General features: G+C 44.9%; 1 protein-coding gene across 2 annotated transcripts in view; it reads left to right on the forward strand.

The window, feature by feature from the left end:
• LOC118935946 (anosmin-1) overlaps positions 1-20167 on the forward strand; it is a 154452-nt gene that overhangs the window by 24882 nt on the left and 109403 nt on the right. For both annotated transcript variants that reach the window (XM_057496347.1, XM_036932618.2), the window contains exon 2: positions 3068-3115. In XM_057496347.1, the coding sequence (XP_057352330.1) occupies positions 3068-3115 (48 nt within the window). The remainder of the gene's footprint in view (positions 1-3067; positions 3116-20167) is intronic.

Genomic DNA, 20167 nt, shown 5'->3' on the forward strand with positions numbered 1-20167 from the left:
GCTCCAACTCACCAGTCTTCCCTACCGCTTTCTGAACCTCCTGAGGACCATCCCGGCCAGTTCTTACCTCTGTTCTGAGATGATCAGTTGGGACATAACTTCCAAATGCACTGTAACTCTGACCCTTGCTTTGATCGACTGCGGCTGCTCTTTGTGGGGCTTCACGGCTGAGTTGAAGCACTGGCTTCAGGATGGGGGCTGTTGACTGTGGAGAATGTGCAGATGACACCTGTGCCAGTCACGATATGGGATGACTGGGGTGAATGTATGTCGGGCATCAGAGCGAAAGCCTGCCACAGAGATGTGGTCCATAATATAATAATGATAGCGTTTGTTGGTAACAGTCACGTCCGAGGCGTATTAGCCCACCGGAAACACTTGGTCAGCCAGCATTTGGGGCAGGCAGCGCGGCCTTTGACGGATGCCGTCCTGGTGAGGATCAGCAGCACGTTCAGCTGCTAGTGTGAGACAGTGAAGCAGAAGGGGAGCAGGAAGCCCTGTTGGGGAGCCCGCTCTAGTTGGGGAGCTGAGACTGAGGAGAAAGTGAGTATATCCTAACACTCGAGAGGGGCTGGGAGGGTGTAATCCATTCCCCAGGAGCAGTGCAGCCTGTGAGGGACCCTTAGGGACCCTTACCTCCTCCAGGGGGCCTGCGCTTCTGCGCAGGAGGAAAAAGCCCTGGAAGCAGAAAGGTCCCACCACAGGGGCCCTCTGGTCTGACTCAAGAAGGCTAGAGGTCCGCAGACCATGGCCCTGGGGGAAAAGAGCTTCAGGAGCTCACCTTGGCCCAGTCTGCAAGAGCTGAGGCCGTCAAACAGCCCTGGCTCTGTTTCGAAGGCATTCCACTGCGTTCCATCACTGGGTGGTGACCAGTTGACCATGCAGCCCTCACACTGGGGACAGGATCTCTGAGGGATGTGGGCCCTGCAAGTCCCAGCAGGAGCCACCTCTGCTCAGAGCGAGCAGGAACGACCCCTCCCCGAGATGCTGAGGGTGGGCCTCACCCAGGGGCTCCTGCCTGGCCGCCGGGTCCTGCTCTCGGCCTCTCCGTGATGTGCTTCTCCGTGGCCAGCCTCTGTGTATGACCGCCCCGCAGTCTGCCTGACCCCCTGCGAGCTTGGGGATTCTCACCAAGCCCAGGGCTCCTTGGAGGAAATCTCAGTCTGCTCCTAAGGCCCTTTTGCCAGCTCCCTTCCTGCTAACATTGCTAGGAATTAAACCAGGTCCTGTATTTGTCCAGCCTTGGCCTCCCCCCGAGTCTAAACTATTTCTCTCATGTAAACCCTGCCAGTAATCATACTAACGTCATGCCAGGCTGTTGATGTACGGCCCCAGCTTCAGTCCCACCTCACCTCACCAACGACCACTGATGTGTAGAGAGATGAGGGCCCGTTGAGGATGCTTGGAGCTCAGGACGGGAGTGGGTGGGTGGATTCCCGATGAGCTACAATCATAGGTCTGTGTAGCTGTTTTGGGGGGTTGAGGCTGCAGAGGAGAGTTACTGCCGTATGTTAGGTTTCATCCTAGGCTAGAACCTTTGCACCAGGCTAGCTCTTCTAGCCCATGATCTTCATGTTGAAGAGGAAAATTTCTAATCTTACATAGCTGCGATTTTTTACTCAGTGGTTTGGGGAATCCTTTTATATTCAGAGTTATTATTGGGAATGGGATACACTGAGATACATTATTGAGAGTAAAAGAGCAAAATGCAGTATATCCATACAATGGAATCAGACAATAAAATGACTGAAGTATTGTTTTGATTTTTCTGACAGTATAACTGAAGCAAATATACCACACCATTTAGCAAAATGCAGAACATTATGCTAAATGAAGGAATCCAGATACAAAAGGCCACATGCTGTATGTTTCTGTTTATATGAACCACCCAGAACACGCAAGTCAATGGAGAAAGAAAGTAGATCAGTGGCCGTGAGGGGATGGGGGGCAGGGAAGGGGTAACAACTGCTCACGGGTAGAGGTTTTTCATGGGATAATAAAAACATTAGAAAATTGGTGGTGACAGTCGCATAGGCTTGTGAATATACTAGTCACAAAAACTGTCCTACTTTAAATGAGTGAAGTTTTTGTATGTGATGTATCTCAAGAAATTTGCTACAAAGATGTATTTAGGAAGATATATCATTGGTTCAGTTTTCTCTTTAATGAAAACAAATGTAATACTCTTCTATCTGTACTGGTGTTCTTAAAATTAAGAGCTTAGATGTTCAAACATAGGAAATGGGCTTCTTTATCTCATACCCAGCCTTGAACAGTAAAGACCCAGAGACCACAGATCTTCATTTTGGGGAGATGGCCTCTGCTGCCTCGACCGACTACCCCAGCCGAGCCCAATCTGACATAAAATATCCCATCCAAAGGAAAAACCAAAATTTTAGTCCTGTGGAGTGAGAAGTTTCCACGCAGAAATTCTAATGGATGAGAAATCATAGTCTGAATATTCGTTCCATGTCCAGTGAATGTCCAGCCATGCCACGTGGTGGATGTATATTATTTCATTTAGTTATCCTGGAGGCCTCGAATATCAGGTATTGTGGTTATGCTTTACAGATGGATAAACTGTGGTGCAGGGACGGGAGTCCCTTGTGTCCATCCAAGCACATCCAGTGAAACGGAAAGAGAAGCCTTTTCACAGGAGATCTGACTCCCACGTGCAAACTCCCCCTCCCGTGAATTGGTTGAGATCAAAAGCCTCCAAATTGTACATTTACTCAAACTGCTGACCGTGGAGGAAATGCCCAATGTCCACTTCCCTGCTGATCTGTATGTCATTGCTCAGCACCCTGTGCAAAGCAGCCCGGACACTTGCCCTTCTAGACAGCCTGAAGTCTTCACTTTGTGTATGTCTGTGCTTATTTCATGAAATCAAGGACAAAATTGGACTTACATTACAGACACATTTGTTCTTTCAGGAAGAGAAAAATACAGGATGGCAAAATTGGCCTTTTGTCAATGCAGTTATTTAAAAGTTATATCGCTCACAAGTATATGTGGTTTTCAATTAGAAAGTTACTTAATGAGTCCGTATTTCTTTTACTTTTTGCAGAACAACGGTTCCCTGGTTTGGTGCCAGAATCACAAGCAATGTTCTAAGGTACGTTCCCTACAACTGTGTCGATATTTTTTAAAACTTAATTTTGGAATAATTATAAAGTCATGGGAAGTCGCAAAGATGCTACAGAGAAATCACATGTACTCGTCATGCTGTTTCCACTGATACTTACACCTCACGTATTTGTTGAATGATATCAAAAGCAGCAAAGGTGACACGGGGACCATGCATGTGTGTGGGTCTGATGTTTTGGCACATGTAGATTCAATGAATATAGTCACTCCTGCAGTCAACAAACCTGTGTCAGTATTTCTATCTACTACCTTATTTCTCTCTTTATTCTGCAATTTTTAAAAATCAAAAACATCTTGTGGTTCAACCAAATTTACTGCCTTCTACTTACACATCAGTTACTTTGTATGCAGTTTTGTACACATTTTTGATATTGTGATTTATCAGAACAATATATTTGGGCATTCAGGTGACCAAAGTATCTTTTTCATGTATTTGGCCCTCGTCCTTGATTCCTGGCTCACAGCTTCCAAAACATTTTCCTGAGCCGCGAGAGTTGTGGGGGGGGCTTCTGCTATTCTAATATTTGGTCTCTTGACCTCAGTTCCTGAAATCCCTTCAGGACCAGAAGGTGAGGTGGGTGTCTTGCTTATTCCCAACAAGTCCCTTTCCATCACATTGGGTGATGTTACCGAAGTGATTTTGTCCCTGAGGATGGGGCTGGTTGCCAGGGAACCAACCTTGGGCACAGGGCTGGGACTCAGTCCTACTCCTTGATTTCTAAGGAGGGCAGGGCCTGGAAACTGAGTCACTTACCATGGCCAACGATTGAATCAGTCTTGCCTAGGTAATGAAGTGTCCATTAAAAAAGGATTGCGGGGTACAGTTCAGATAGCTTCCGTGAGCATGAGCAGACATATATTTGGGGAGAGTGGTGTGTGGGAGGCTCTGAGTCCCTTCCCCATGCTTCGCCCTCTGCATCTCTCCCATCTGGCTGTTCCTGAGTCACATCCTCCTATAACAAACTGGGATCTGGTGAGTCAAGTGTTTCTCTGGGTTCTGTGAACCGCTTTAGCAAAGTGATTGAACCCAAAGAGGGGGTCATGGTTCCTGCTTCTCTAGCTAGATGTGGGATCAGCATCTGAAGTGGGAAGTAGTTCTGTGGGGCTGAGCCCTCAACCTATGGGCTCTGACTTCACCTCCAGGTAGCAAGTGTCAGAAATTGAGCTAAATCATAGGGCATCCAGGTGGTGTTGGAGATTGTGGAAGGGAACTACCCCCCCCCAAAGGAAGTTGGAATTGAGTGCAGAACTCTTAGTTGGTTAAGTAATTTGATCCTTCAAATAGTCTCTTTTCCACCGTTGAATGCTCCTTGCTGCACACGCGTACTCTCAAGTTGTCATACTCATTCATATGTTTAATAGCGTACATTTCTCACCTCCCACATCATGACAGTATTTTAAAAAGAATATTGTATAAACAAATAAAGTTTACAACTTGCTAAAAATAGTGGAGCAACTTTGGGATCATAATAGTGCCTGATGGACATTACTCTGGTACCTAAAACTGAAGCATTCCTTTATTTTGTAACCAAAATTTTATCTGAGCCATACATAATACTGAAATAACACATTTATAAAGAATGTTATTGTTGTGAAAGGTCTTCCAAACACGTTGTCTCAAAGTCAGTGATTGTAGTATAATATTCTTAAACCAAAAACTTGATTATAATGATGCATTCTTACATTCATGCATGCATTGTGTCACTTAATGCATATGAATATTATTAAAAATAGAGCAGAATTCTTAAATGAATGGGAAATCATTTGGTGAAAATAAGCTTCACTGAGCTCTGACTTGCTAGGTCCTAGACAGGAATGAAATGTCTGGCTTACGAGGTCTTTCCTCTTTTTATGTAATAACATAAGCATTTGCTCTGATGTTTTCTGATGTCTGTTATGTTAGCTCTTCAACTGGCATTTTGGGTAACCGGCTTTTGTCACCATCCCAGGAAAGTCTCTCTCTGTACACATCCCTTTTCTCCTTATCCTATCAAGAAAATAAGTAATCCTTTTTTACACACTTAAAAGAAATTTGAACAGAAAACGTTCATTTGAACTCCATTTTAAGTATCCTAATTAAAGAAAATTGCACCTCGAGGGATGACAGATTGTTAAACCATATTTTGTAATTGAAAGATGAAGGCTGACAGGAGACTGCATTTCACAAGAAAATAAATCAATTCCTTTTGCAGGAAAGCAAGAATAAATCAGTAAGTCCCAGCTAACTGCAACAGGAGCTTCAGCACACAGTATAAAGCTGACCTGAGGGTTGCCTTTATCTGTGTCATTGCAAATACACCTTACCTGTTAATCAAAGTTTATCTCCTTGGGGTTTTGTTACCACCAGGTGCATTTGCAAGTCATTCTGATTGTGTTTCTTTTGAGATTCATGAAGCACCACGGACACTTTTTGTCTTCATTTTTAGGTCAGTGAGGTGAACGGTGAATGACCCTGATTCCATTGTACAGATGGGGAAATAGCCTAGACGTGTTCGACAATGGTCTTGGAATCACTGAACCAGCCAGTAGAGGTGTAAGAAAGCTTAGAACACTGTCCCCTGTATTGGGCTGCATACAGTTCAGCAACTTGAAAAAACGTTTTGAAGAAATATTGGGACAGAAGAGCTAAAAAATAAAGTAAAACAAAGAATCCGATGTTGATGTTCTAACTTCCTGATGTATTTTAAAAGATAAGGTTTGCATAATGTTTTATAGAAACCACACATTCCTTGTCATTTCTGACTCCCTTTGGCAAAGCCTGCCACCTTCACAGTCCCTCCAGAATAGAATTTCTTCTTTGCATCTAAGCCCAACTTGTCCGTCTGCAGCCATCTCTTGTTTGGACCAGTCCTGAGCATCTTGCTGTGTCTCTCAGCTTCTGCTTTGCCCCAAACAATCAAGTCTCCACATGGCTGCTGGGAAGACTTTATACATCCGAGCTGAATTACGCTGCTGTCTACTATGTACCTTTTTTTTTTGGTATATAATTACATGAGCAACATTGTGGTTACTAGATTCCCCCCATTATCAAGTCCCCACCACATACCCCATTACAGTCACTGTTCATCAGCGTAGTAAGATGCTATGGAGTCACTACTTGTCTTCTCTGTGTTGTACAGCCCTCCCCATGCCCTCCTGCTACATTATGTGTGCTTATCATAATGCCCCTTATTCCCCTTCTCCCTCCCTTCCCATCCCCCGAGCACCCCCAGTCCCTTTTCCTTTGGCAACTCTTAGTCCATTCTTGGGTTCTGTGATTCTGCTGCTGTTTTGTTCCTTGTTTTTCCTTTGTTCTTATACTCCACATATGAGTGAAATCATTTGATACTTGTCTTTCTCTGCCTGGCTTATTTCATTGAGCATAATACCCTTTAGCTCCATCCATGTTGTTGCAAATGGTAGGATTTGTTTTCTCCTTATGGCTGAGTAATATTCCATTGTGTATATGTACCACCTCTTCTTTATCCATTCATCTACTGATGGACAATTAGGTTGCTTCCATTTCTTGGCTATTGTAAATAGTGCTGCAGTAAACATAGGGGTGCATCTGTCTTTTTAAAACTGGGCTGCTGCATTCTTGGGGTAAATTCCCAGAAGTGGAATTCCTGGGTCAAATGGTATTTCTATTTTTAGTTTTTTGAGGAACCTCCATACTGCTTTCCACAATGGTTGAACTAGTGTACATTCCCACCAGCAGTGTAGGAGGGCTCCCCTTTCTCTACTATGTACCTTTTGATGGCTTCCCGTCTTGCTCAGATAAAACATTGGCGGTACGCTTTCTGCCTGTGCTCTCTGTCCTTCTCAACCCCCTCAAGGCTGCTCTCCTTTCCCAGAGGGACGCTGGATCATCCCCGTCCTCATTCACATCTCAGCACAAAGGCTACCTGCTCAGCCTTGCTTTCCCAGATCACCCTCCCACCCAATTAACACATGCCGTTGTCCACATCACACTCTGACACATTATGTAGTTACTCCTTTGTCTGCTTAGGGTGTCTCCTTCCCCAGAAAGTCAGCTCAGTGGGGGCATCGACAGAAAGTCGGCTCTGTCTGCCTCATTCCCTGCGGCAGCCTCAGAGCCTAGAATGGTGTTCGTAGGTACCCAACAGACATCTGTAATACATGAATGAAACCCATACATTCCATTTCTTCCTCCCCCAGAGCACTTCATGACTGCCTTGCCTTCAGGAAAAAAATAATGTATAATCCATTTCGTACCTGTGTAACTTTGCAAGATGATTTATCATTATTCATTGGAAGAGCTATACCTTTTTCTAACTTATCTCTAGCCCATGAAATAGAGTGGGTTTATTGTGAAGGCCTTTCAAGATGACCCTTTAAAGGGAACTGATTTAGTTAGAGAAAATGCACTCATTTGCTCATTTTCTATTCTATCCTCTGTTCCTTGGAATGCAGACCAATGGCAGGGGCTCCAGCAGCTATCTTGGGCCATGAATTGTCCTTGAGATCTCTTGCTCAGTTTAGGAGTTGATTCTGCTGCTGTTCTGGGGTTTTTCCTGAGTCATTCCTCTGCCTGCTGTGAACTGTATAACTTCCTGGAAAAATCGTGGGCCAGCTTTACCAAAAGAATCATGTCTTCTCTTTCTTGCTTTTGTATGCCTATTATCAACTGGGAAGTCAAGAAGATGCAGTCTGAGATGGCCCACTTTGCTGGGCCAGCTTCATTTAGGAATCCACAGTAAAGACGCAGAGAAATGGATTTCCTAGAAATTCCTCCATGAAGGTGGTTTTTCACATTGAAAGAACATTTTACTCAGAGGAGCGTGTTTATGCCTCAGCCCTCCAAAATAAGCTGTTTGTGAAACTGAGGTCTTCGCCATATTTCCATCTCAGATGATTAGGGGTTTGCTTTCCATAAAGATCCCAAATCTACCCAAAAACTATTCCTTTAGAAAATTTATTTTTAGTGCTTCAATTTTAGTCGTAACCAGGTCATAAGATCATCGATTTCTAATTAAGAACATAAACATGTGCTTTGGGCATAAAAGAGAAAAATGTGTTTTTTTATTCTAGTTCTTTCTAATAAATTTTTATCTAAATATGATTTTCTTAATCCAAACCATCCTAATACTTTTTGGAATGAAATGTTATTGTGGCACTATAAAACATGCTAATAAAATGTTAATAAAATTCCATGTTAATGGTACTTTTAAGTTAGTTCAGTTTTAACAACGTGCATGATTTTAAGAACCTCTTTTAATCTCTTAAGTAGCAAATCATCCTATACCAAACAGAATGTAAATTTCCTAATTTTTTCCAATACTCCACAATGGGCTGGCTGCTCAGGCCTCTCATTTATGTTTCCAGTTTAACATTTTCTTTAAATATGTTTGTTCTAAAGGGAGCTTGTTTATTTCCACACATACTCAGTGAGCACCTCCTGTGCGTCAGCCCCAGTGATGAAGGAATACACAGCCCAGTTCATCTTTGCTCTTTGCCTCTTTGGCTTGCTGCACGAACCCCCTGCAACAAGGTTAATGCACATGCCTTTAGAGTCCCCAGTATTGTAATGACAGGCCCCCTCACTCCCCTTCTCCTCACCTCACCCACTGGTGCACTTGTAGGATCTACGCTGATTTTTCTCTTTGCTGATTTCATCATTTTCGCCCCAGTTCTAGCTTTCTCTCCTTTCTCCCTTTCCGAGGTGCCCCCGAACTCCTCCAACTCATTGGTTGTGGGTTACGTGACTGTGGCCCTTTCAGATTCTGCTCACGCTCCTGAGGTTGGTTTTTCAGTCTTTTTTATTTTTGTCACTGATGATAATTTATCATACTCTGGTGGCAGCACACAGATAGATGTTAATAAAGCCAGAGCTATGTCTTCATAGATGTGGGCAAAAATAACGTAGCCAGTCTTTGGGGCAGTGTGCACGTCCTACTGAAGTAACAAAGACCCTCAGCCCAGGAAGAGCACAGACTCAAAACGCAGTAAGTGCGGCAGTGAGGAGGCTTTCCCGAAGGCACACACTGGGAAAGGGGCGTGTGGGCAACCTCAGACAGGAGGCCCTGTTTCTCAGGCTTCGTAGGAAGGATGCAGAGAAGAATTCTAAAGCTGGCAAGACTTTAGGAATGTTCCAGGGCCATTCTTTCGTAGCACAGGTGAGGAATCTGTGCCTGACGCAGTCACCAAAGAGAACCTCCTCCTCAGCAGAAGGCCTTCTTAGAACCTGCTTCCCATTTTACATGATTCCACTGAATAAGCAGCTGAATAAACGGAAGACCAGTTTAGGGATGGTTTCGCAACATTTGCTGGGAGTCTTGAGTGGGTGGGCAAAAGACCCTGGTATTTCGTCTCAGAGAAGTTAGGACAGTTTTATAAACCATCCTATCGTGTTTGTATCTTTTTTGTCTTAGTGGTTTCCCTTTTCAACGTGACATTCCATTACACACTGTGATATTGTGATTTATAATAACATACATATATATGTTGGGTCTACATCACTGTTTCTGGCTGGGAGCTCCTAAAACTTGACATTTCTTGAGCCCTGAGAGCAGTGAGGTGGCTTTTGCCGTGTTAATGAGGTGATATTTGGAAAGTCCCTACTGAAGGGGACTAGTTGCCGTGCAGCCAAGCCTGTGGTTAGAGGGTTGGAACCTCCGACTCCCACGCCCAGGCCCCCAGGGAGGGGAAGGGGCTGGAGAGGGAGTTCAGTGTCCAGCGGCCAATGACTTACTCAGTCATGCCTACTTGACGAAGCCTCCATAAAAAGCCAGAAGGGCAGGGTTCACAGAGTTTCTGGGTTGGTGCCCACATGCAGATGTGCAGAGAGTGGCTGCTCGGAGAGGGCATGGAGGCCCCATGCCTGGCCCTCTGCGTCCCTTCCATCTGATTGTTCCTGAGTGACGTCCTTTTGTGATAAACTGGGGATCTAGTAAGTAAAATGTTCCTCTGAGTTCTGTGAGCCACTCTAGCAAATAAGTCAGACCCGAGGAGGGGGATGTGGGAACCTCTGCTTAAAGCCATTTGGTCGGAATTACAGGTGATAACCTGGGCTGACAACTGGTGTCTGAAGGTGGTGGTGGGGGGGGGTGCGTAAAGAAGTCTTGTAGACACGACCCTTTAGTTGTGGCATCTGATGCTTTTTCCAGGTAGATAGTGGCAGGATTGGGTTGAAATCTCACTCTGCTGCTGTCCGAGAACCCCTTGCCGGTGTGGAGAAGCCGCCCCCCACACTCACATTGTAATTGATGTGTGGGGACCCAAATGGCAGGCAGCAAAATGCAACTTCTGTAAAGACTAGATAGTAAATATTTCCATCTCTGTCAGCCTGTAAGTTCTCCGTGGCAACTAGTCAACTCTGCCGTGGTAGCACAAATGAAGTTTTAGGGAATAGTGACAGGTAGTACATAAACAAATGAGTGACTGTGTTCCATTAACACTTATTTATGGACACGGACATCCGAACTGCATATAATTTTCACGTGTCATGAAATTCAATTTTGTCCCAATCATTTAAAAAACATAAAAACAGTTCTTAGGTCACCAGCTACACAAAAATAGGTGCCAGGCTGGGTCTGCCCATTTGCCAAGTCTCTTCTATGTTATCTCATTCACATATGCAAAACCCAACAAAAGAAAAACATAGAAATTGCCACCTTCTCCCACCACAATGATGTATCTTGATAAATATACAAACTCAAACAGAAAGGGACAGTTTCTAACACCATTTATGGCACATGGTTGGTCGGCTTGTGAGAATGGATGCACAGCTGATAAGCAATAGTAAGAAAATGTCCAATCACAATTCTTGAAAATGCAGCATTAAACTGTGATTATTAGAGCCAGTAAAAAATTGCGAAGCCCTTGACAATAAAAATAAAAGATTACTGGAAGTCCTCTCCTCCGGCCCTCTTCCAGGTTCTCTCTGTGGTTCATTGTCTTGGAGCTGTTTCCTAGTCTGGAAGTGGTGGCAAGCTGATGATAATGCAGATGATCCTTGTCCACGGAAACGCAAATGAACTGTGTCCCGCAGATAGCAGCCGATGCTCGCCCCATGAACAGCCCGTTATGCATCTGTGGGTGAACCTCTTCCAGCATTCCCTATTTTGTGCAGATATGTTTCTATTTCTTGGCTTTCTCCTTTGAGCCGAACGTCACATATTGGTGCTTGCAGCCTTCCTTGAGTTCAATCTTTGATGCACGTTCATTTTATATTTTCATGAGAGTCATGCATTTACTTTATAACAGATGTCTCCTTTCACATTATGCTCGGTTACCTTTCCGAACCTTCCGTCTAAGACCGGCAGTCTCAGTGACAGCCCACCTGTCTGGGGGGAGCTTGCACGCCCATCCTCCCTTCGGGTGTTATAACTCACTTGGCTTTTGTTTGCCATTTGGTTTTGAGGAGATGTGTTGAAAAGCAGTAATTTAGGGCCCATTCTTGGTGCCTCTGCATGCTGCTTTGATCTCGGTGGGAGTTCCATTCTCTTAAGGGCTGGGACTCCAAATTCTCGGTCATTTTCCAGGTTTATTCAGAGTCGAATTGAGAGGTGAGGGAGATGGCATTTGCTCGTATGAACATCTGGACAGCTTTATCTGACTACTGTGAAATTTATTGGATAAGGGTCAAACCTCTGAAACACAGTCTAATGTTTTTGTTTTGTGTTAGATGATTTCTCATTGATGTGGTAATGATTGTAAATCCACAGAGCCCGGGGAAAACATATCTTACAGAGGAAAAGGAAAACTCAGGCATGTGTTGAAATACGCTGTGTCCACATACCCAGGGACCAGAGTGGAACATCTTATATTTTGTTGCAGTTCTAATAAACAATGGATCAAAATTTCAGATGTTTTATATATCTTAAAATATTTAAATCTGTGATAGTACTGATATTCATGCAGTTTTCCTTTATATAATCAACTTCAAGGGCAAGTTGATGTGTATTGAGTATCTGTTGTCCAACATATTGATGTTGTTTGGGAATTACTGGTTGTTTTGTAGGCAAAATCACTATTGACAGTGATTGTCAAGAATAGCGTAGGTTTGTGCCATTGCAAGTAATACCCTTTGTAGAAAACTTCTCAAGTGGTTTAGTCTTTATTTTGGATACCAATGTTATTATTTCCGTAAGTAAAGGTCATGGCATTATTTCTCAGGAGAGAGTAAACGGGATGTGATGATCTGAGAAGAGAAGAAAGCTAGTCTTTTATTTCCTTTAAGTAATAGAAGGTGGACTTAAAATTGGTATGGAATGTACATGAGAAAAAATTATCAGGTGTGTGAAGCCCGGCTGCTATTCTCTTGAAAAAGAAATCTACACACAACATTATGTTCGCATGATTAATAAAGACTGTCGAAGGGAAAATTTGTCCTGTAATACCGTTAAGTGGATACTAGCATGATTTTAAGTCACTCAAAGTCAGCGTCGGTCCCTGTGCTTACCAACAGAAGTCTGTCTTAAGGGAGGCTTGAGCTCTGGGATTGCACGGTCTGCGGGCAGATGGAAGCCGGGTGACCTGCAGGCTTGACTGGAGCATTGACACTATCTGCCCAGCATCCCTCTACAGGAACGTTCAGATGGATAGCATCTCTGATGTAAAGGCAGAAATGGGGGCGGGGGGAGAGAGAAAAGTGAGAGAAAATGAAACAGGCAAAAACAAAAATAACATAAATGGGGCAGCTAAATAAACATCTTGTTTCAAAACCTCACTTGTTAATGGTAAGGAACGAGGGCTGAGATTCGAGAGCAACCGACACAGGCTGCCAGCAGGGCCCCCTCTAGCCGGATCGCAGGTGGGCGGAGGGGTTCACGATTCAGGCAGTCAGCGCTTGGCTGCCCCTTCCGTCTGTCACCACCGCCTGGAACGCAGGCTCCTAGTTCTAATGAGAGCCTCCAGGGCTGTAGGCAGCCTGAACCATGTCCCTGATTCCCTTCTCTTCACACAGTCATTCTTATGGTAAGTGTTCTCTGCCCTCATGCTGGGGACTTTATCAGATACATTAATGGGCTTTGGGGTGGTCGTTAGCCTGCCGTAGGTAGAATATTCCAGCATGTATATATATTTTTTAGCCTAGAAACTAGCCTCTTTGCTAAAGGAATATGCAAAGCTACGCCCTGGGCTAGTAGCCCACTCCATATTTAAGGGAAAGTGCAGAATCTTACTTAGATTGAAATCCGGCATGTAACATGTTATAGCCCAATGTGTTTCTGATTTGCTGTACCACTTTATACAGCTGTGAAAAAGAACCTTCCACCTGCTGTAAACTTCAAAGACTTGGGGGTAGGGAGAAAGCACCTCCCTGTATGTCATTATTCTTAACTCTCCAGATCTCTTACCATTCACTTCTCCTCCCATCAGGTGGAGGTGCAAATGAAATCTCTTCTGTGGTTCACAATTCAAGAAGGGTTCCCGAGGGCTGGCTTTACAGAAGGAATCCATTCGGGCACGTGAACAACATCTCAGCATGCATTTATGTGGTGACTGTGGTCTGACAGATGTTTTTCAGGCTGTGATGTGTTCATCGGAAGGCACACCGCGCGTGAATGAGTGCCGATTCTTTGAAGATGTTGGTTGGGGTTTGACCTGCTGACTGGCCTATGCCGACCGAGGGCTGGAAACTGTGCATTTTAGGCAGGAGACAGCGCTGGGTTTCAAGAGCCAGGAGGGGCAGAAGTGGTGGGTGGGCACTGAACATGGAATTATGCCACCTTGTCCTGCCTTCCCCAAGACGGTCCCTGTCCATATACTCCCTACTGGGGTGAAAATTCTCATTGGAATTTAGCAGATCATTTGTGTTGATAATGTTGACCCCACCCTGTAGGTAATCCTTGACATAAAAGTGAAGTCTAGGTCTCCGTCATCCATACACATAGATCATCTATACATAGAAATTCCTCTTAGAAACTGATTTTTGTTGGTGCATAGTCTGTGTTGGAAATATCATTTCTCTATTCTTTCTATATTGAAGTCTCATTGATACACAGTCTTACATTGGTTTCCAATGTACAATACAGAAGATCAACAGTTCCCCATATTAGTAAACCCTCACCCCCTCTAGTGCAGTTACTGTCAGTCAACACAGGAAGATGTTACAGAATCATTGTCTATACTCTCCATGCTGTACTATCATTCCTGTGACAGACTTAAATTGTAATTGAGAATTTTTATGACCCACTCTCCCCCTCTTCATGTAACCACCGCAGGACTGCCCCATGGTAACCACCAGTCACTTCTTAAGTGTCTATGAGCCTACTACTGTTTTGTTCATTTGGTTTTGTTTTTATACTCCACAAATGAGTGAAATCATTTGGTATTTGTCTTTCTCTGCCTGGCTTATTTCACTGAGCATAATACCCTCTAGCTCCATCCATGTTGTTGCAAATGACAAGATTTCCTTTCCTTTTCATGGCTGAATATTATCCCATTGTGTATATGTACCACATCTTATTTACCTTTTCATGTATTGATGGATACTTAGTCTGTTTCCATAGCTCAGCTGTCTATGTTTTTAAGAACAAATCATTACAGGAAAATAAATCTAGGTTTTAATGTGAATGGTTTTTATGAGCTGGTTGAATAAAGACATACTCTTGCTGTCTAACTAACCTGAAAAATTGGGCTAGTTATTACAAGCTAAAATATTACCTAGTGGATTTGGAAGAATCTCCCTCATCCTGTAAAGAACATTCAGCCACTTGGTATATGCATTTTGCAGCTGGTTTGGGTAGGAGAACTTGTAAGATTTCATTGCTTACAGCATGCTGTTCTTTAGGTGACACGTATGTATGCACGTGAGTGTTTAATGGCAAAGGTGGGCATTTGTTTTAAATTCTTTTTCAGCCTAAAATGATTGTAGGCATGCTAAATGGGATATACCACTGAGGTCATACCTTCTGTTTTCTTCTGGGTTCATAGAGAAATACTTTTCCTAAGGAGGACCTTGGTCAAGTACTCCCTGTACTCTCCATGCATGTCTAGGCAAAGGTGGCTTTACCTTTGCGCTCCGACAAATGTCCTTGTTAGATCTTAAATTTTCACAGTGCACATCAGAGCTAGCAACGCTTCTGCTAGGTAAGAAATGACAATGTTGTGTTAACAAAGCTGAGACTTGCTAAGGAATAGAGTATCACACTCATCATGTCCTCATGATACCAAAAAGCACCAGGCAGCAGCAGTATTTATATACCCGGGGCATATGTAGTTCCCAGATGCTCTAGAATATAAGCCTTGATTACGCCACTAAACTGTGTACCGTCACCATCTCCAAGTCAGCCCTTAAGGAGTGGCTTGTACTGAATCGCGTGTTGCTGCACTGCCACATGTGTCAGATTCTTCTCAGAGGCCATCTCACAAGCCCAGTCACCGAGGCCACCCTGAGGACTGCGAAGACCTTGAAAGAAGGTGCCATCTTTCAAAGGAAGCTTGGGAGGGATTCACTGTGTTGGCTTTATGAGCATTAATACTATGCTTCCCCTTGAAATTGGTAGGTGGTTTTAAGTTGTGGTTACTGTGGAACTTTGTCACCAATACTGTTTTCCCCTTGGAATTGGCTGTTAGAAAGCGGAGACGCATCTGTAGCCCCATGTTTAACGAGGGTGCTGAAAGGAATCACATGCATTTAGGGGACCAGCTTCATCCACCGCTCCTTCTGCTTACCTGCTGTCCCAGCTGTTATTGCCCTTTCTCTCTTTTTTCTCTCCCTCGTAAGATTTGTTTTTGGCCATATTACACACATCTTTGTAAAGTGTCTCGAATCCCTTAACAGGGAGAAAGGCCATAGATAAATCCATAAACCCATAAAATAGCAATGAACTAGAAGTTGCCATATTGCGGCTGAAACTTGCCCAATGAGTTATTCGATGTTTTGAACCATTTCATCGATGATTTCATGGTTAGCTGGGATGAAGTGACAGGACACCTAAGTTCATAGCAACGGCCTTTCAGCTGGGCAGTGATGATGCTGGAAGTTAGTGTCAATTGGGTAATGCCTGCAAGTGGGCCAAAGAAATGAGAAAATGCAATTTAAATGATGAAGCTGGGGGTGCAGGACAAACGCGCTCTGATGGGAAATGACGTAACTGGAACCAAGGTGCAAAGCTTTTGTTTGTGTGCGCCATTTGGGGCCAAAGGGGTCTGGCCTTGTCTTCACAGATCTTAAGTCATAAATAGCAGAGGTCAAAGAATAGTCTTTAAAACGACACAATAAAGAAAGGACCTCTCTCAACTGGGCCTTTTCAGAGCCCAGCTACCCATGTAGGGTGAGTTCATTTTCCATTTGTGTGGGGGGGAGAATGGCGTCAAGTGTGCACTTTGTAAAGATTTCCTCTCTTTCTTTCCTTCTTTTTTTCTTTCTTTCTCTCTCGGTAGTAGTATAAATGTTTATATTAGTTTGCACGGAGAACCTTCTCTGTCTGCCTAGGTTGTGGAAGACCGCACCGAAAATTTTAGGCAAAGACACATAGACGTGGATGAGGTGGGATTCATGTTCTTTGCAATGGAAACTACCGTCGAACGGCCGGGTGGGAATTGTTATCAACAGCTCGGTTCGGGTGGATGTGCACATTGATTTTCAATGTGTATATATGGTCATGCGGAACAAGAGAAATATGCTGGTGGTTAGAAAAATGGGGTCGCATGGCCTTGCCTCATTAAACAGTATGCATCTTAAGTAATTACCAGTGACTAATTCAGCTTCACATTACACTGTTCACAAGAAGTGTCGAAGCAGCCGGTGCCGGGACCAGCCTGGTGCTGTGCAGGCAAAGATCACGTTAGGAGTCCGGCGGCCTGCAGATGGGGCCGACCCAGGCGTTTGCAGACTTTTCTCATGTGCCGGGGTGTCAGCTTTGTGGAAAGTGAGAGGCGAGGTGCCCAGCGCTCCCTCGGCCGCCGCTGCTGCTGAAGGTGGGGCTTCTGACGGCCCGCGGCTCCCGGTTCTCACAGCTGAAAGGGTGAACTTGGGCCCCGCCGATGAATGGGCTGTGTTTCCCCAGAGGAGCCGCACAATGGCTTCAGGACTATTAAGCTGCGAAGATTCATGCTTCTGCGTTTGGGAGTGTGTGTTCAGCGACTTTTCCTCGGGGAGGGAGCAGGGCGTGCGGGTGTTGGCTTTGTACATCCAACTGGGTGTGCATTTTCCCCTTTTTGTGTGAGGAAATAATGCCCGCACTGAGGCTCACCCTCCCCTGCTCCTAAATCCTTCCACAAAGAGATACTGATGAAGGCTGGCATTCTGAAGAACTAAATGCTGCTTTAACGTTGCTTTATCTGCTTCAGGGAGCACAGTGTACGGAGTCCGGGAATTCACACTCGGGCCGTGAGCCCCCCTCCGTCCGCTAGCGCTCCCTGGGCACAGAAACCACCCCTTCTCATAAGCTTTTGAGAAAGCCACTGAGCTGTGCAGGCCGGTCAGCTGTGAACCGTGATTGTCTCGGAAGTGCTGCACGAAGCAGCGTCATCGAGAAGTGTTTTAGGTCCCCTGGAAGCCTGTTGCTCAGTCCGGGGCAGCCCCACTCCAAGGGCCAGTTCGCAGCCAGCATGTTTCTGTGCCATCTTTTAATGCTCTGGAAGGCTGCTCCTTCTGTACCCATCCTGCACCTCCGCCCCGTTTACTCTGTGGATGTTTCCCTGTTTCATTTCTTGGTCATTTGGAGACAAAAACACAATGACCCTCCTTACAACCTTTGTTTTCCGACGGGTAATGGAGAATATTACAAGAAGTGAACTCTGAAGAGAGGTTAAATCTCACATGCTGAGAAGCTTTCCTGTTACTTCTAAACCATTTTCTGCCTAATCCTGGTACCATATTTGCTGGAAAAACATATTCTAGGTTGGAAGAGCCCCATCTCCATGCCTCCACTGTGCAAAAATCCCCCAATATCGTAACACAAGCTGTCATTCTGCTGCGAGGCTGTCTTCATCAGGCTGAAGGTGAGACTCATTTGCCTGGATTCTGCTTGGATTTGCAGGGTAGTTGATGTTCATAATGCATTTATAACATCACTAAGAGCACAAATCCAGCCTTAAAATATTTAAAGAACAGAGTTGAAGCCTCTGTCTGTCACCAGAATCTAACAGAAATGGGAGCACATCAGATGCTTTCCGGTACTTGCAGTTCAGAGTGAGAACTCCCGATTTCTGGCCAATGAAATATCCCTCTGCCACCTGCCTCATCCTTCCGGGTATTCCCCCATCTGTACGTACACGAATCACTGCAGTATTTCCCTCTTGAGCTGTGAGTTCAACTCCCGCCTGGTCATTTCTGATGTATGTCCTATAAAGACACCTCAAGTTACCGTGTCCTAATTTAAATGCCTGCCTTCTACTGTTTGCACTAGAGGTGGGGAACAGGGCGGTGGAGACGGTGTCACTTACAAGCTCTGTGATGAGGACCAAGCTGCTTATTTGTCCTCCCTTGTACCTACCCCTGCCCATGGATCCTCAACGTTAAAGAAGAACATGAATGAAACACCCAAGTTAGAAACCTCAAAATCCTCCCCAGGCCAGTCTTTTACCTTTATCCCCATCCTGCGGCGGAGTCCTTCCCGTTCATCTCCCACCGTGTTGCCATCCGCTCTTCTATAACTCAAGCAGGGATTGTCTCCGAGATATACTAGTCCCGTGTTTTTTTCTCCCTGCTTCTATTCCTGTGGCCCCAGCTTCAGACAGCAGCGGGCTTTCTCAAGTACTTGCAGGCTTAAGAATCTCCTGGTGAGTTTGATCAAATACGGAGATTCCACTTTAGCACATCTGGTGGGCTGGGGCCTGAGAGTCTGCATTTCTAAGAGACTTCCAGGACATTCTGATGCTACTGGTCCAGGGTAGCTTTGAATTTCTCACCGTTAAACCTGGTGGTAGCTGGAGGGTGTGTTTATCAAGTTGAGGAAGTTTCCCTCTCTTCCTAGTTTACAAAGAATTTTTATCATGACTAGGCATTGGATTTTGTCAAATGCCTTTTCTGCATCTATTGGTATGATCATTGGATTTTTCTCCTTTGGCCTATAGATTACATTTGTTGATTTTCCTATGTGGGACCTGCCTGGCACTGCTGGCATACATCACGCTTGGTCGTGGTGTGTCATGCTGACACTTTTTTGGATTCAATTTTCTAACATTTTCTTGAGGACTTTTGCATTTGTGTTCATGAGAGATACTTGTTTTTCACCCTGCTTATTACAGTTCATTGGTCTTCTTGGATCTGAGGTGTCTTATATGGTTCTATCCTCAGCTGTGTCCTTATAATAATAAGTGGGTCCAAGGCATCCTTAATCTTTCTTACCCTGTTTTTTATCCCTAGCTTTTCCTCTGGTTCTTCCTTAGGCCTTCCACCGCTCTCCATCCAATGCCTGTCTGTTCTTGCATGCTGCCTACTCTCTCCAGTAGACCTCTTTGCATGTTGTCATAGTCATTGTAAATTCCCAGGCTCATAAGTCCAGCGTCCGTGCCGTGTCTGCTTCGGAAGGCTGCCTTTTCTCCTCACACCGTGTTTGCATTTTAGTATGCCTTGTAATGTTTTTTTCTTGATGGCTGGCTGCGATCTGCTGGGTGGAAGCAAGGGCTCTCAGGAGGCCTTTAGGACTGTGGGGCTGAGGCATTGGGGAGAGGACATGATCTGTAGTCCTGTGATTAGGTCTCAGTCTTCTCATGAGCCGAGACCCCTGCCCTGTGAGCTTCACAAGAGTTTCTGGAGTTTTTTTCCTTCCCCTTTAAGCAGGACAGAATGGCTGAAGCCAGGGGGCACTGGGCGTTCCCCTTCCCAGGTCAGGTAGCCTCTGATAACCTCCGCAGGCTAGGCTCTGGTGAACTGATCCCCCAAGGCAGCCCCTGCCCGGAACAGAGTGCTTGGCATTTGTTGAAATGGCTGCACTTCTTGAGGGGCTATTTTCCAGTATTTAGTGTGTTAATCCGGCTGAGCTCTTAGAGGTGGATCTCACATTTTTGTGGGACCTCACACACATAACTGGGACCCCCTGAAGTTTTTAACTCCCAGACACATCACACAGCATCCCCAGCAATCTGCCAGTTGTGGTTCAGGTTTCTCTCCTCAGCTGTGGTTCTG

This window comes from Manis pentadactyla, chromosome Y (genome assembly GCF_030020395.1).
Source record: "Manis pentadactyla isolate mManPen7 chromosome Y, mManPen7.hap1, whole genome shotgun sequence".
Classification (NCBI taxonomy): Eukaryota; Metazoa; Chordata; class Mammalia; order Pholidota; family Manidae; genus Manis; species Manis pentadactyla.